We start from the raw sequence: 14,677 nt of genomic DNA on the forward strand, positions 1-14,677 counted from the left end.
CCCAGAGGCAAAAGATTAAATGGGACTTTGAGCTCTAGATTCACCACAACGATGCCTTCCCCAACTTGTTATCTCCCATTTTGTCTGACACCAACGTTTTCCCACTCCACCCTGAGAAAAGTGTAAAGGACAAGGGTGGCAGAGAACTCACTCCTTCCTAGAAGCAACCTTGAACCTACGCTTTAAAAAAACCAAACAGCTGTCAGCAAGTGGAGTCTAATCATAGTGATCCCACGTGGAAAAGAACTGTGCTCCACAGGGTTTCAGTGGCTGCTCTCTGAAGTCAATCACCAGGCACTGCTCTAGGTGGACTCAAACTGCCAACCTTTCTGTCAGCAGCCAAGTCCTTACCAGTGTGCACCACCCAGGGACTCTGAACCTGAGTCTCCAACAAAATCAGCCCAGTTCCTTGGCACTGGAAGAGTTTACGGGTTAAGTGTGTGACTCAGAGCGGAGGAAAATATTTCCCTGCAAGAGGCTAATTCCCACCAACAGCCCTGGCCATTAGCCCAGGTTAAGCCTGCTGATCAAGGAAGGTGTACTAGGACAAATCAGGCTCAAGTCCCTCCTACTTCCCAACCGCTCACAGAAGCGTGGAAGCTTCTAGCCTGACCAAGTAAGAGCTGGCAACCCATCCAAGCTTGGGTGAAGGCAGGATGCCAACATCCACATGATTGCTCAAAAGTAAAGACCGGAACCTGGTTGCAGGGGCAATTAGGTTAGTTCTGGGCAAAGGTGAATTAGAGACCTTTCCAGATGTAGCGGCCCTGCCCCCCTCCCCTGCTCTATCAAGACCCTATTTTGTAACCACTGCCTCTTTGAAGGCCTTCCCTATCCATTCTTTCTCATATAGGCTCCCATTTCTCCATTCATACTGGTTCAGGCTGCCCACAAATAATAAACCTGGGTCAGAGAGAAGTTCCACTGCACTAAAGGAGTGTGAAGCCAGGCCTTCCATGACAACCCAGATGCTTCTTTCCTCAACAGCTGGTCTGTGGATTAAGCCTGAACAGGGAGGGAGGAGCAAGCACCGTTGGGTGGCTATGAAGCCAAGGGACTTCCATGCACAAATGACCATTTTACCCCACCCTGCTCATCTGTGCCCCCTCCTTGAACAGTAAAGAATATCTAATGATGAATGCAGAGTTCTTTATCTAATAATTCTACCCCTGACTCTCCAGTGGGTCTTAAGATACTAGTGAAGCCCAGGATTTCTCATACACAAAGCTCAAGTTCAGACACTCAGTTGACTAAATGCTGAGGTAGAGCCTCCCATCCGTCCCTTCCCACAGACAGTGTGTCATGGAACTCATGAAACCATACTCAGCCCTGCTTGTTGCTCAGCAAGTACTGCCCCAAGCCAAACCACCAAGGTTTAGCAACTCTTCTCTCAGGGGCAGGGCAGCCCTGGAGTGTTTCCAAGCTAGAGGTGGCCTACTAAGAGATGCTGAAGGCTTGGTCCCAACACCACAGGTAGATGAGGAAGCAGCTAAGTAAAGGCTCAGAGATGAGAAGAATCCATCTTACAAGGCAGTGGGATAGACAGCCAAGGCACTGAATGGTTTGGCACCTGGGAGCTTCAAGTAAAGTTGAGCATGCTACCCACAGAAAGGCCAAGGCTCTCACAGACAGGGATGGGCTTCACCCAGGCACAGACAAGCCCCATCAAGGCAGAGGGCCCCATGTCCTCAGAATCCTAACTGAGGCCTGCCATCCACCCTTCATCTCAGAACTCTACAAGGCATGACTCCAAAGTAATAAAGACCGATCCTTAAATACATGCTCCAGAACTTATCCATCACAGTGAGTAAGCACCTTGGGAGCCTTCACTTACTCCAACCAGGCTGTTGCTGCCATTGGGAGCTCCCTTCAGAGCCTGTAGCACGGTCTTCTGAATGTCTCAGGGATGGCAAAGCCCTGTTGGGGGCTGGGTGTGACCTCTTAAAACAGCAAAACAGATTTAGAGTCCAACTGATTCCAGAAAAAGGTAATCAAATGGGATGGTGCTGAAAATGGGAAATATTCAGTATGACTAGATGGGAATGGAGACAGATTTACTTGTATGGCTCAAACGAGTTCTGGAAGCAACTGAAAGGGAAGTCTCCAAGAAGTTTTTAGGCAATGGAAGCCACAATGAAGCAACTGAGAACACTGCCTACCAAGCACTAGGATGGATGATACTCAAATGAGTATGCTTGGACTACTCTGCAGAAAAAATAAAGCTTATAAAGTTTGTAACTCAATAATCACCTCTCATCAGGGTACATTGGTTCCCCCCACTTCCTCCACCCTCACCAAGCGTTAGTCAAGAAATCTGCACTTGGTCTAGAGAAGGTTTCCACAAGAGGAAGACCACAGGCAAGCTGCAATTGTCCTACTCCAAAAGTTTTCAATCTAAGATTCTAACTTCTTTACATCTGACTTATAAAGACTAGACTCTCTCTTGCTTGCCCCTTAATGCTAAGCAGCTGTAAATAAGAGCATCATCCTGGCTGTGACGCTGTGAGATCAAAGGTGCATGCTACCCCCATCCCAACCGTAAATCCCCAGGCCTCAGCAAATAAAAGCTATTACTCCCTCCTCTACATGGGCAAAGCTCGTCTGTGAAGGTTGACCAGAAGTCTGCAACCACAGCCCAGATTTCAAGGGGCTCCATTTTTTTCAGCAAGATGGGAAACATCCCAAAGAATTTGATCCATTACCTGTCTAGCAGGCAAAAGGAACCAGAGCTCCCTTGGATGCTACAAAAAAAAAAAGAAAAAAAAAAACATTGGTGTTGAGTCAATTCTAACTCATACCAACACTACAGGACAGGGGAGACCTGCCCAATAGGGTTTCCAAGGTTGTACATCTTTCCAGAAGCAGACTGCTGCATCTTTATCTCACAGAGTGGCTTGTGGGTTCAAAGAGCCAGCCTTTTGGTTGGTGGTCAAGTGCTAAACCACCGCCCCACCAGAGCTCCTTTTTAATACTTTAGCAGGCACAATTCTATTCCCTCCTTCCCTGTTTCCATCAGGAAGTGATCTCAAAAAGGCCCTACAGGGAAGGAAAAAGACAGCTCCGGCTTCTTGGAGAGACTGAGAAACAGCAAAGGAGGAGTCACTGAGCCATCCAAGCAGCCAGAGGGTGGGTAGGGCAAGGAAATGCACAAGACTTGTTCTCTCAGTGGGCCTCTTCCCTGAGTTTGGTTTTTGAGCTGAGGTCTTGCCTAACTTCAACTCAAAAAAGAGATTATCTCTCACTGTTGCATCATTAAGGTCTAGTTCCAAGAAGGTGGCATCTGATAGGGGAGGCAATCAAAGGGTTTTCAACCCCATTAGAGTTCCACAGGTGCTCGAGGCCATATGGCATTAAGCCCATCTGGAACACCACAGGCAATTAATTTCACCTTAATGAAACTCCAGCTCCAGTCCCAAAACAGGCCCTCCTGCAAAATACTTAGAGCAAACAGCTTTACATTATTTGTACATTTACACAAAAATAGATCCTTTTGTATATATATATATATATATATATGTATATATATGCATTTATAACTGGTTACACATTGGATTCATAATTAAGCATCACCAAGAGTAGTTGGCACATTTTGTCATTTAAGCTCAGGGTCAAGTTCTGTTTCATTTTGCCGTTCCAAAGTACAAAAGAAAGGGAAGAAGGAAAAAAAAAAAAAAAAACCAAGGCATTTCATCTCCATGGTGTTTTCTTAAATACATTAATGCCATAGGTAATATGTACAGTTTAATGGTGCCTTCTGTCTCCCTGAAATAGGGGCTGGGAGCTGAAGGAGGCAGAGGTCAATGCGGCCGACTGCTGGACTCCGACACCTGCCTCTTGCGTGAAGGGGTGTAGCCGTTGAGATAGCCGTTGGTCTGTCGTTTGGAAAGCCCGCCGTTCAAAATGTCCTGGATGTGCTGCACGATGAGGTTGATGGCCACTGTGGGGCAGAGACCAGCAGAGTGTTAGGGATGTGGGATGCAGGGAGTACACATGCAGGGCTCTCTGCTGGGTGGAAGGGCACACAAAGCAAGAGGCTCTCCCAGCCTCTTCCAGGTGATTGACTCTGACACTCAACCTCCCAGCACCTCTACCAGGGCTGATATTGCTCCCTCAAAGGAGAGCTCTAAGGAGTAGACAGAAAATGCCTGGTACATTGTAAGCTCTCAGTGAATGGGCTCCTTATCAGATGATCAGAGTCACTACTGGATAAAGCAATCAACCAAAATTCTTAAGACAGGATGAGGAGCCATGGTTCTGATACCACCAATTAGCTAGAAGACTTTCCACTAGGGGACCTATCAGCTTCCTATTCAAAGACGGAACTCTGGTGGCCCAACAGTAAGTCCTTGGCTGCTAATGGAAAGGTTGGCACTTCAAACCCACCCAGAGTCTCAGTGGGAGAAAGACTTGGGGATCTGCTCCCTTAAAGATTACAGCCTAGAAAACCCTATGGGGGCAGTTCTACTCTGTCACGTGGGGTTGCTTTGAGTCAAACTCGATGGCAACTAACACCACCAACAATGCCCTAAGGCACAGCTGACTCCAGAAGGCCCTCTCCTCCAAGCAAAGTATAAGGTGGGACTCTCATTTCATTAAAATGAAAAATAAATTACACAGGTGACACAAATTAACACATCACCAACAATGGAATAAAATGATGTGAAGTGTGTCATGATGTAACTCTCAGAGAAGACCACAGCACACTATCTCTTCCGTGGTGCTCCTCCAAAGTGTATAAACTGACCCCAATCAGGAGGAAACAAAGGTCAAATCCAAATTGAGGGTCTGATCAAAACAATGGGCCTGTACTCTTTAAAAATGCCAGTGTTAATTAAAACAAGAAAGGCCAAGGAGAAGAGTGACTGGGATCTTAAAAGCTTGCAAGCAGCCATCTAGATGCAACGATGGGTCTCTATTCGTCCAGAGCAAAGAATGAAGAAAACCAAAGAGTCATGGAAACAATTAGTCCCAGCAACTGGTACACCATGCAATCCTCAGCCTATTCAACTATGAGACCAGAACTAGATGGTGTCTGGCTACCACGGTCAACCACTCAGAGGGGGATCTATGTAGGAGATCCTGGATAGAGAGGGAGAATAATGTGGGACAAAACTCAAAATCATTTAAAAAAAAGGGGAGGGGGGGACCAGGTTTGCTGGTCCGATAGAGCCTGGTGGAACCACTGAGACTATGGCCCCTAGCTGCCCTTCAGGTCTGGAACTGAACCCACACCTGTGGCTTCTAGCCAAACAAAAGACAGGCATATGAGTTGAACATTTACTTGAGGTAGATACATTCCTTGGAGAGAACAATCATGGAAGAAAGAAGGGCTGTTTATGCACAGGGAGACAGCTCAGCGGGCAGGAGTGCATGGAGGGATGGACATGGGGAAGTGGGAGGGGAGCTGTTGAATTGGGGTAAATTATAGTCAATGTCATGAGACAAAGTATATGTGAACTGCTGTATGAAAAGTGAATTTGCTCTATAAATTTTTGCCCAAATCAGAATTAAAAAAAAAAAAAGGCCAAGGAACATTTTGAGGTTAAAGACTGAAGAGAAATGACAGTGAAATGCAGTGTATAATCCAGGATTAGAGCTCAGATTGGGGGAAAGGTACTATAAAGCGTAGTACTGAGGCAATCAGCAAAATGTAAATATGGACAGTATTATCAAATAATAATAATATACCAATGTTAAGCTTACTGAATACGTTGATTATACTGTGATTATGAAAGAAAATGCCCTTGTTCTTAAGAAATATACTCTCCTAAGTATGTATCTCTGTGACTTACTCGCCAACAGTTCAGGAAAAAGTAAGCTATTATTTTCAATGGAGGGAATTCTTCTGTACTATGCCTAATCCAGAGATATTCATACTTCCTAGATGAGCCAAAACATGTATACAAATAGAGTAGTGACCTTTACAGAGGGCTACCTTGCTGGCTGAGTCCTTGGGTGGTGCAAACAGGCAATGCACCAAGTGAAAGGTCAGAGGTTTGAGTCCACCCAGAGTCACCTTGGAAGAAAGGTCTGGCGATCTACTTCCAAAAAATCAGCCACTGAAAACCCTATGGAACATAGTCCTAACTCTGACACACATGGGGCGATCATGATTCAGAGTCTACTCAATGGTACTGGTTACCTTGCTAACAGATCATTATAAATCAGACTAAGAAGGAAATCTGCTTTTACCAAAAGATGGTCTCAGATACAAAGTATCCAACTTTCACTATTGGGGAGTAACAGTAGAAGATGATTTCTGCCAGAGAAGCCCAAGTTCTTATCTGTCCCTATGCACAAACAGGCATATATGCACACAGGCCTGTTCCCAGCCAGGTGGGAACAGCCTCATAGTAGTGGACTAATGTACAGCCAGGTTTCTAGTCCCACATTCTGCTTCAAGTAACTGACAAAGGGCAGAAGCCACATACCCCCACAGGACAACACCCCTCTGGACTCACCTAGATTATCTGCACCCCTAGGAATAATCACGTCAGCATACTGCTTTGTCTGTGGAGAAAGATGTTCACAACATATTAACACAGGAGTTCAGGGATAAACTAGTCTGTGCCCCTCATTACAGGACTATGGGGAAGGGGCCCCCCTCCCTACTATTCTCCCCACAAGGTGATGGTATAAGGCTTCAATTATAATATTGTTTACCAACTTCATGGTGAAGGCATGTAGAAATTAAGGGAAACTGAATTAAGTGCTTTTTTTTTTTTTTTTGCTGAAATGTAGATGTGAGAGAGGAGGCAGGGTGGCAAGCCACGTATCAATGAAGACTTACTGATTAAGGAAGTAGAGGCCTTTAATGTGTCTGAGGGCAAGTATTCCAGATAGACTGATTAATTCAAACCCAACCTATAATTCAATCTACCAAGGACTTTTATCCACTTTATGTAAATAATAAGAAATTAGCTTTTTCTTGAGTCTTTTAATTTGCTTAAACTTGTTATTAATACTTAATAATGGTTTCAACTTACAACCTGCACAAAGAACATGGTCTTTGAAACCAAATGTACAATGCCTCTTCACTACTAGGAAAACTATGAATTAGAAAAAACGCAGACTTTAAAGGAGATCACACTGACTCATGTATGCAAAAATGGTTAAGTGGTAATTTTATGTTATGTACATTTTACCACAATAATAAAGGGGGGTGTGTACACAGTTCACTTTGGACTTCTACACAGGGTCTGTAAGGTGATACTATTCCTAGCACAAGGGTAACTTACAAAATAATTTCTATGATGAGTATTTTCCTTGGCTTTGTTATTATACTCTTAAAAAAGGAAAGCTGCAGTAGTTTAAAAAAAAATCTTTTTTTTAATTTCCTGAGATTCTGTGACTATTTGACAAATACATGTGTCCCAGTATGTAATGTAGGAGCTCTGGCAGCATAGTGCCTAAGGCATTTGACTGCTAACCAGAGGGCTGATGGTTCAAACCCACCAGCCACTCCTTGGAAGGAAGATTGGGAGATCAACCTTCTGTAGTGATACCACCGCAGAAACCCAAGGAGGGGTCGCTATGAGTCGGATCTGACTTGGCAGCAGCGAGTTTATTTTATTTTATTTTTTTAGTATGTAATATAAATGGCTTCAAACTGGTTCAAAACAGTTCAGTAATTGCCCTCATAAGCAAGGGCACATATGCTTTGTAGCAACACAATCGTTGCCTGTGGAGAAGTGGTATTTTGATCAGAGTAGAACACAAACTGTGCCCTCTCAAAGATGGCGGCCTACCATGCTGCTGTGAATGTATGCTGCTCTCCAGAGTCTTGCCAAGGTTGCTCCAAAAGTCCTGTCGCAGTCCTTCCTCCCAAAAGTTTGAGGACCCTAATGCAGGAGACTGGATTATTGGCAGAACTCTGGAGATCAACACCCTTTCAAAGTGGCGTGGTTGGCCACCATCTTTGAGTAGGGCACAGTGTTTGTTTCCTACTTGGATCAAAATATCACAGGCAACAGATCAGGATGCAGTGCAATATGTATGTGGCCTTTGTTTACAAGGGTAATTACTGAACTGTTCTGAACTGGTTTGAAGTCCTGAATATAAACAATGCCTTATATACATGTACATTCTTACTCTGTGCTGCTTTCATGCCTTAACTGTTGAAATATAGTTGTATTAGGCCCACACTCAACTTGAACCAAGCAGACAATTTATGAGGTCCAAGTTCAGCATTTACATGGGGCTGAGGTGGTCTCTTCTGAGCTCGAGCACTGACAATGGGAGGTGTTAAGTAGACACAACCCAGAAAATATTCAGAATTTTAAGTTTCATTATGACTAAGCCAAACAGCAGAGAAGTGGGTTTTAGCTAAAATTATGTTCAATAATAAGCTTACTTGATGTTTTTATTATTAAGTTTAAAAGAGTAAGAGAGGTCCTCAGATAAGTACATAGACAGAATTTCAGGTTCCTCAGCCCCTTCTCTTCCTACTCCAGAAACCTAATCTTGTTACCTAATCCCCGCTAGGAAAAAGAATAGGCCATCAAGGTTACTCAGACTGACTCAGAAAGTCCACCTGTCCCTAGTCTAGCACAAAAGTCAAGTCTGGTTGGATGCAAAACCTACTAACAGGATGAAAAAAACAAAGACACTAGGGGGCCGTATTTTCCCAGGAGAGAAGAAAGAAAAGGTAATTATTAGGGTAAACAGAGAAAGCTCCATTCTCAGCCTCGCTCTAAACCTAGTCTCAATGCCTTCAGATCCCATGCTCTCAAAAAGCAACCATAGCCCAAGGCCAGACTAAGTCTCAATCTCTCCCTCTCAGAGCTCAAGTATCAATCATTTGACTATGGTTTTGTTAAATGGCAAAAGACATAGTGACACAGGTATAGGATTCTCCTGAGTTAAATACATCTCATCCCAACACCAGGCTATCTACTCCCACCCTCACATTCCTCTATACAACCCTGCCACCCTCCTTGTCTCTGGCAGCCATCCAACATTCACCTTTCTGTCCTTCCCCAGGAGGCAGAGGGTATTTCTTAGACTAAAAGGTGATTCAGTGAAAACGGAAAAGTCCCTCTTTCTTTCCTTCTCTGAAAGCTCTCTCACTCGATAATTCCCAGCTGCCACAGGGCAGGGGGACAGACACGGACAGATGAGTCTGCACCAGGGAGGAAGTAAGGAAGCTTATCCCAGACTAGAATGACTCCTTTCAAACGGACACCTACACAGAGCCCAAGCCCAAAGCAGGGATAACCTGGAGTGGCAGAAGATACAAAAACAGGCACTACCCTGTAGCAGACCTCTCCCTGCACTAACACTCCAACCATCAGAGACCTTTTGAAGATCCAAAAAGGCTAAGTACTAACATTAGACATAATACACCCTTGTGAAAGGGTCTTACACCACACCACAATCCCACTAAGCGAGAAGAATAGACCTGGACTGGGAATTGGATAACTAGACTAAGGTCTGGGAGGATCCTAGAGGGCTACCCCAAGCAAGAATGGTAGGACAGAGCTTCCAGAGAACAGACTGGCAGACAAAATGCCAAAGTCTCTATTTTCTCATGACTTAAGGATAGAGGATCACTGAGAGAGAAGCAAATTCAAGCCAGGGAGCTCTGTCACTTTACATGCCTTCATTTGTGTCATGAAATTTTAAATTCTAAATTTGACAAAAAAAAAAGAAAATACAAGAGCATAACTTACCGGCAAGCAGAATTCCTCAAAGGCAGGCTTGACGAACATAATGTACTGAGATAAAATCTGCTCAAGGTCCCTCCCTCTTTCGCTGATGTCCCTCAATACTGTAAGAGAAGGAAAAACAAGAATCAAGTAAATGGTGCATGAGCTGACATGTGCCAGCCCTTCCTGAGGAAGACCAAGCTCACACGCATGTGTGCCTTATGCAGTTCCGTATTACTCTGGATGACTCATAAGCTGGGCTCCTGAAAGACTTGATCAAATGCAGAGCAACAGCAGCTTTGGAAAAAACAAGTTACGTTTTTACATCTTAATACAGTCAAATTCTGATACAACAAAATGTTCTCTGAAATGAAACGCTGCCAACTGAGGCCAATAGGTTTCTTGTGTCAAGCAACATTTAACCCAAGCAAGACTTCAGTGTGAACAACAACATAAAGCAGGACAGCCCTGGTGAGTTCATTTTAACAGGAACTAGAGCTCTGGTAGCGTAGTGCCTAAGGCACTTGACTGCTAACCAGAAGGCTGGCGGTTCAAACCCACCAGCCACTCCTCGGAAGGAAGATGGGGCAATCTACTTCCATAGTGATACTGCCTTGGAAACCCAAGGAGGGGTTGCTATGAGTCCAGTCGAACTCGACAGCACATAACAACAACAACAACAGTACTCTGGCCCTGAGGTAGTGGGGCTTGCTGGGCAATTGGGTAGGTTAGCAGGAGATTTTCTCCTTTGTTCACTTTGTCTCCCCCTTCCTCCATGCACTTACTTACCTGCAGTCTCAAGTCCAGCCACCTAATACTGAGGTGCAAACTCATCCTTCCTGTGTCCCCCTACCACTCAGGCCCCTATGGGATATAGGCAGAGTGAGGAGAGGACCCAATTTTGGTTAGTGACTCCTGCTCACCCCAAGCACAGAACTATGCAAACTGAAAATCACTTCACGAAAGATGAGAACACCAAGGTGTAGGAACTGTGGAAGAAGCCCAGATGAACCAAGGTGATCTTATAAGGTGTTCTTATACCTCCCAGTCAGTTTTATTCGGTGATTTTCACAAAGTATTTTTCCTTGTTAGAGTTATTTTGTCAAACAATGGAAGAGACTGATCGTCTAAGGCACTGGAATCCTGGCTCTGCCACTGTACACTAGCCTCTCTGAGCTTCAGTTTCCCCGTAAGTGGTAGAGGACAATAGAAGAAATGGAAGCTTCTGTGGGTTTGGAAAAACATTCTCTCAATTGAAAGAGCCCCTCCATACAGATGTCATTTTAAATCTCATTACCACAACCTACTATCTTACTCCCTCATTCCACAATGGTGTCATATCCATCTATACTCATAGGTGAAAGCCCCTCAGCTTCTCGCAACCATTTTTCAGGTAACAAACTCAAGCATGGGGTGAAGATCACTGTAAACAAATACAGGGAATACTTGGGGACATTTCTGGTAAGTCATCTCTCTAAATAATTCTGTATGTTTATCTCTAAATAACTGTGCTTTTATTAATGCATAAACACAGGCAGATGTGTGCACGTGGGTGGGTGCAGGAAGGGAGGGAAATAGAGAGGGGTATGGTGGTTATGACCCAGGCTGGCACTACTGCTACAAGATCAGAAGGCCAGAAAACTGTCAGAAGTCTACATTCAAGAGAGTCATATATTAATTAATAACTCTGATTCATTCCAGCACCTCTACTAAGAGTTTTTCCCATCTGAGTCCTGGTAACAGAGTATTTGTTTGGTCCCTCATTTATCAGGACTTGCCCAGAACCCTTCCCAACTGCCTGCATAGACCAGCAGCTGTGCCTTCTCCAACCAGGAAATGTTTTTCTCCACACTTTAAGGCTGGTTGCAGCAGCTCTGCCAGGAAATCTCAGGCAAGAAGGCCAGAAGAGCTTCCACGTGGCTCACCCCTTAAGCCCTCAGAGCTCTGGCACACGTAGTTAATGAGTTCAATGTGACCAAAACACACAGTGAGAGTAGCTTCTAATTCTTCACATGTCTCCAGATAAAGTCAAAAGAAAAAGGGAAACCAGATCAAAAGGGCATCAGAGCTGGGGGAAAACAAACACACACCTGCACTCTGGCAGTATTTACTTGAAAAGCCTTGTAAATACCAATGCTAGGGTAGTTTCTCAAGGCATGCTTTTCACAGAACTGCTGCAGGCTTGAGCACTATTAGACCCTTTTTCGTTCTCCCTACACACACTTACTCCCACAAGTACACACACACAACGCTTTTCACTTTGCTCTCCTACCACCTTCAGCTTAGGCCTTTAGCTCCCTGTATCTTGCCACCCCTGATAGCTTTATCCGTTATGTCATGAAGAGAACTGGTTATGGAGAAAGCAGGAGGAAGAATGTCACAGTAAGTCTGCTCTGTAGCTCAAAAGCTACTTATTCTACCATCTAGGTGGACATGGGCCGCAGGGTGGGATTGATCAGGATTTGAGTCCTGACCTCACTAAGTACAATCTCTGTGATCTCGGACAAGTGACTTAACCTCTCTGAATCTCAATTTTCTTAACTGTGTAAGAGGGACAACACTGCCTTGAGCACTGTGTTCCCTTAAACAACTATCTATATGGGACCAAACTGACAACAGCAACTCAAAAGGTTAGATGGGACACTTAGGGGACAGTGAGTTTATATTAATGAGGGAAGAATAATTTTGAAAAGAAGAGTGAGAATGGCTATACAACTTGAAGAATATTAGCAAAGTCATTGGATTGTGCGTGCAGAAACAGTTGCGCTGGTGTATGTTTTGCTGTGCATATTTTTAACAACAAATGTAATTATTAAAAATAATACAGTCAGTAATAAAAAGATACAGGGAGATGTACATAAATCACTTTAGCATAGTAGCTGGCACATAGCACATGTTCATAAATGTGAGTTCCCATGATGACTGCAATCACAAAGCTTCACAAGGAAGCCTTATGAGAATGACTGCTCTCCTGACAGAGCAGGATCACCCAATGTTGAGCAGAAGCCATGAACTCGGGCAGACTCAGCTGAGAGGCTGGAAAGCAGGACAGAGGGAGAAGGAAGTCCTGCAGAGCAGCTAAAAGATTAGGGGGGTGGTAGGAGAGGGAAGGGAGCCCTGGTGGTATAGTGCCTAAGGCATCTGACTGCTGACCAGAAGGCTGGTGGTTCAAACCCACCAGCTGCTCCTTGGAAGGAAGGTTGGGCAACCTACTTCTGTAGTGATACCGCCTTGGAAACCCCAGGAGGGGTCGTTATGAGTCGGATCCAACTCGACAGCAGTGAGTTGAGTGAGGGGAGGGAAAGCAGAACATAAACAAATGGAAAGACATCATCAGTACAGGAGAAACAAAAAAGATAGGAAAAGGGATCATACTAGAGTTTGCACCCTGGAGAAGGAAACAGAAAACAGGTCTGAATGCTGTGCAAATGTTGGGAACACACAAAATTCAAAGGCACTGCCCATCCAAAGGTATATTAAAAGACTCATACACCATGACCAAGTGGGATTTATTCCAGAAATGTAGGATGGATCCACATTAGAAAATCAATCAACATAATATACCACCATCAATAGAACAAAGGAAAAGACCCATATCATCGTCTCTATGCAACAGCATTTGGTAAAAAAAACAGAAACAGCATCTGATAAAATCAGTAATGAAAGAACAGCAGAGAAGGGAAATTTTTCAATATAATTCTGGGCATATATGAAAAGCCAACAGCCAACATTATAATTAATGGAGAAAGATTGAGAGCTTTCCCTTTGAAATTGGGAAAAAGACAAGATGCTCACTTTCACCACTTCTACTCAACACTGTATTTGAAGTCCTAGCCAAAGCAATAAGAAAAAATAAAAAGCATCCAGATCAAAAAAGAAAAAATAAAATGATTTCTATTCATAGATGATGTTGTTGTTGTTGTTGTTTGCCGTCGAGTTGGACCCGACTCATAGCAACCCCTCCTTGGGTTTCCGAGGCAGTATCACTACGGAAGTAGATTGCCCCATCTTCCTTCCGAGGAGTGACTGGTGGGTTTGAACCACCGGCCTTCTGGTTAGCAGTCAAGTGCCTTAGCCACTATGCTACCAAAGCTCCCATAGATGATGTGATCCCATAAATAGAAAATTCCAAAGAGTCCATGAGAAAACTTTTATTGCTAAAAAAGAAATTTAGCAAAGTTGCAGGGTAAAGGTCAACAAAAAAAAATCAGCTGAGGTTCTATAAACCAGCAATGAGAAACCTGAAAGGGAAATCAGGGAAATAATTCCATTTACAATAGCATCTAAAAGAACAAAATATCAAACTAAACACCAAACCCATTGCCATTAAGTCAATTCTCACTCATAGCCACCCTATAAGACAGAGCAGAACTGTCCCATAGGGCATCCAAGACTGTACTCTCTATGGTAGCAGACTACCACATCTTTCTCCCAATGAGTGGCTGGAGGATTTGAACCTCTGTCCTTTTGGTTAGCAGTTGAGTGCTTTCACCACTGTGCCACCAGAGCTCCTTAAAAATAAAATACCTAGGAATAAACCTAACCAGGGACATGAAGGGCATACAATGAAAACTATAAAACACTGCTGAAAGAAATTAAAGAAGACTTAAATAAATGGGAAGATGTTCTATATTCATAGACTTAGTATTGTTAAGGTGTCAGTATTACCCAGAGTGATTTATAGACTCAACGCAATCCTGACCAGAATTCTAGCAGCCTTCTTTACAGAAACAAAAAAAACCAATCTTCAGCTTGAAATGGCAAGAGGGCCCCAAAAGCTAAAGCAACGGTGAAAGAGAAGAACAAAGTAGGAGGGCTCACACATCCTGACTTTAAAACATACTACAAAGTGCAGTAACCCAAACAGCCTGGCACTGATAACAAGAGATACACAGACCAATGGAAAAGAATTGAGAGTCCAGAAACAAACCTATATACATCTATGGTTAAATGATTTTTGACCAGAGTACTAAGTCCATTCAATGAGGAAAGAAGATCTCTTCAATAAATGGTGCTCCAAAAACTGAATT

At 43.8% G+C, this 14,677-nt stretch overlaps 1 protein-coding gene across 1 annotated transcript in view; it reads right to left on the reverse strand.

Annotated features, from left to right (window-relative positions):
• Positions 1 to 3,797: 3,797 nt before the first annotated feature.
• The window catches only part of UCK2 (uridine-cytidine kinase 2), a 97,536-nt gene continuing 86,656 nt past the window's right edge, over positions 3,798 to 14,677 (reverse strand). Inside the window, exons 5-7 of the mRNA XM_007937742.2 lie at positions 9,672 to 9,769; positions 6,462 to 6,510; positions 3,798 to 3,937 (exon numbers count right to left, since the gene is read on the reverse strand). Coding sequence (XP_007935933.1) covers positions 3,798 to 3,937; positions 6,462 to 6,510; positions 9,672 to 9,769 — 287 coding nt within the window. The remainder of the gene's footprint in view (positions 3,938 to 6,461; positions 6,511 to 9,671; positions 9,770 to 14,677) is intronic.

This window comes from Orycteropus afer, unplaced genomic scaffold (assembly GCF_000298275.1).
Source record: "Orycteropus afer afer isolate SDZICR_OR568_19922 unplaced genomic scaffold, OryAfe1.0 scaffold00044, whole genome shotgun sequence".
Lineage (NCBI taxonomy): Eukaryota > Metazoa > Chordata > Mammalia > Tubulidentata > Orycteropodidae > Orycteropus > Orycteropus afer.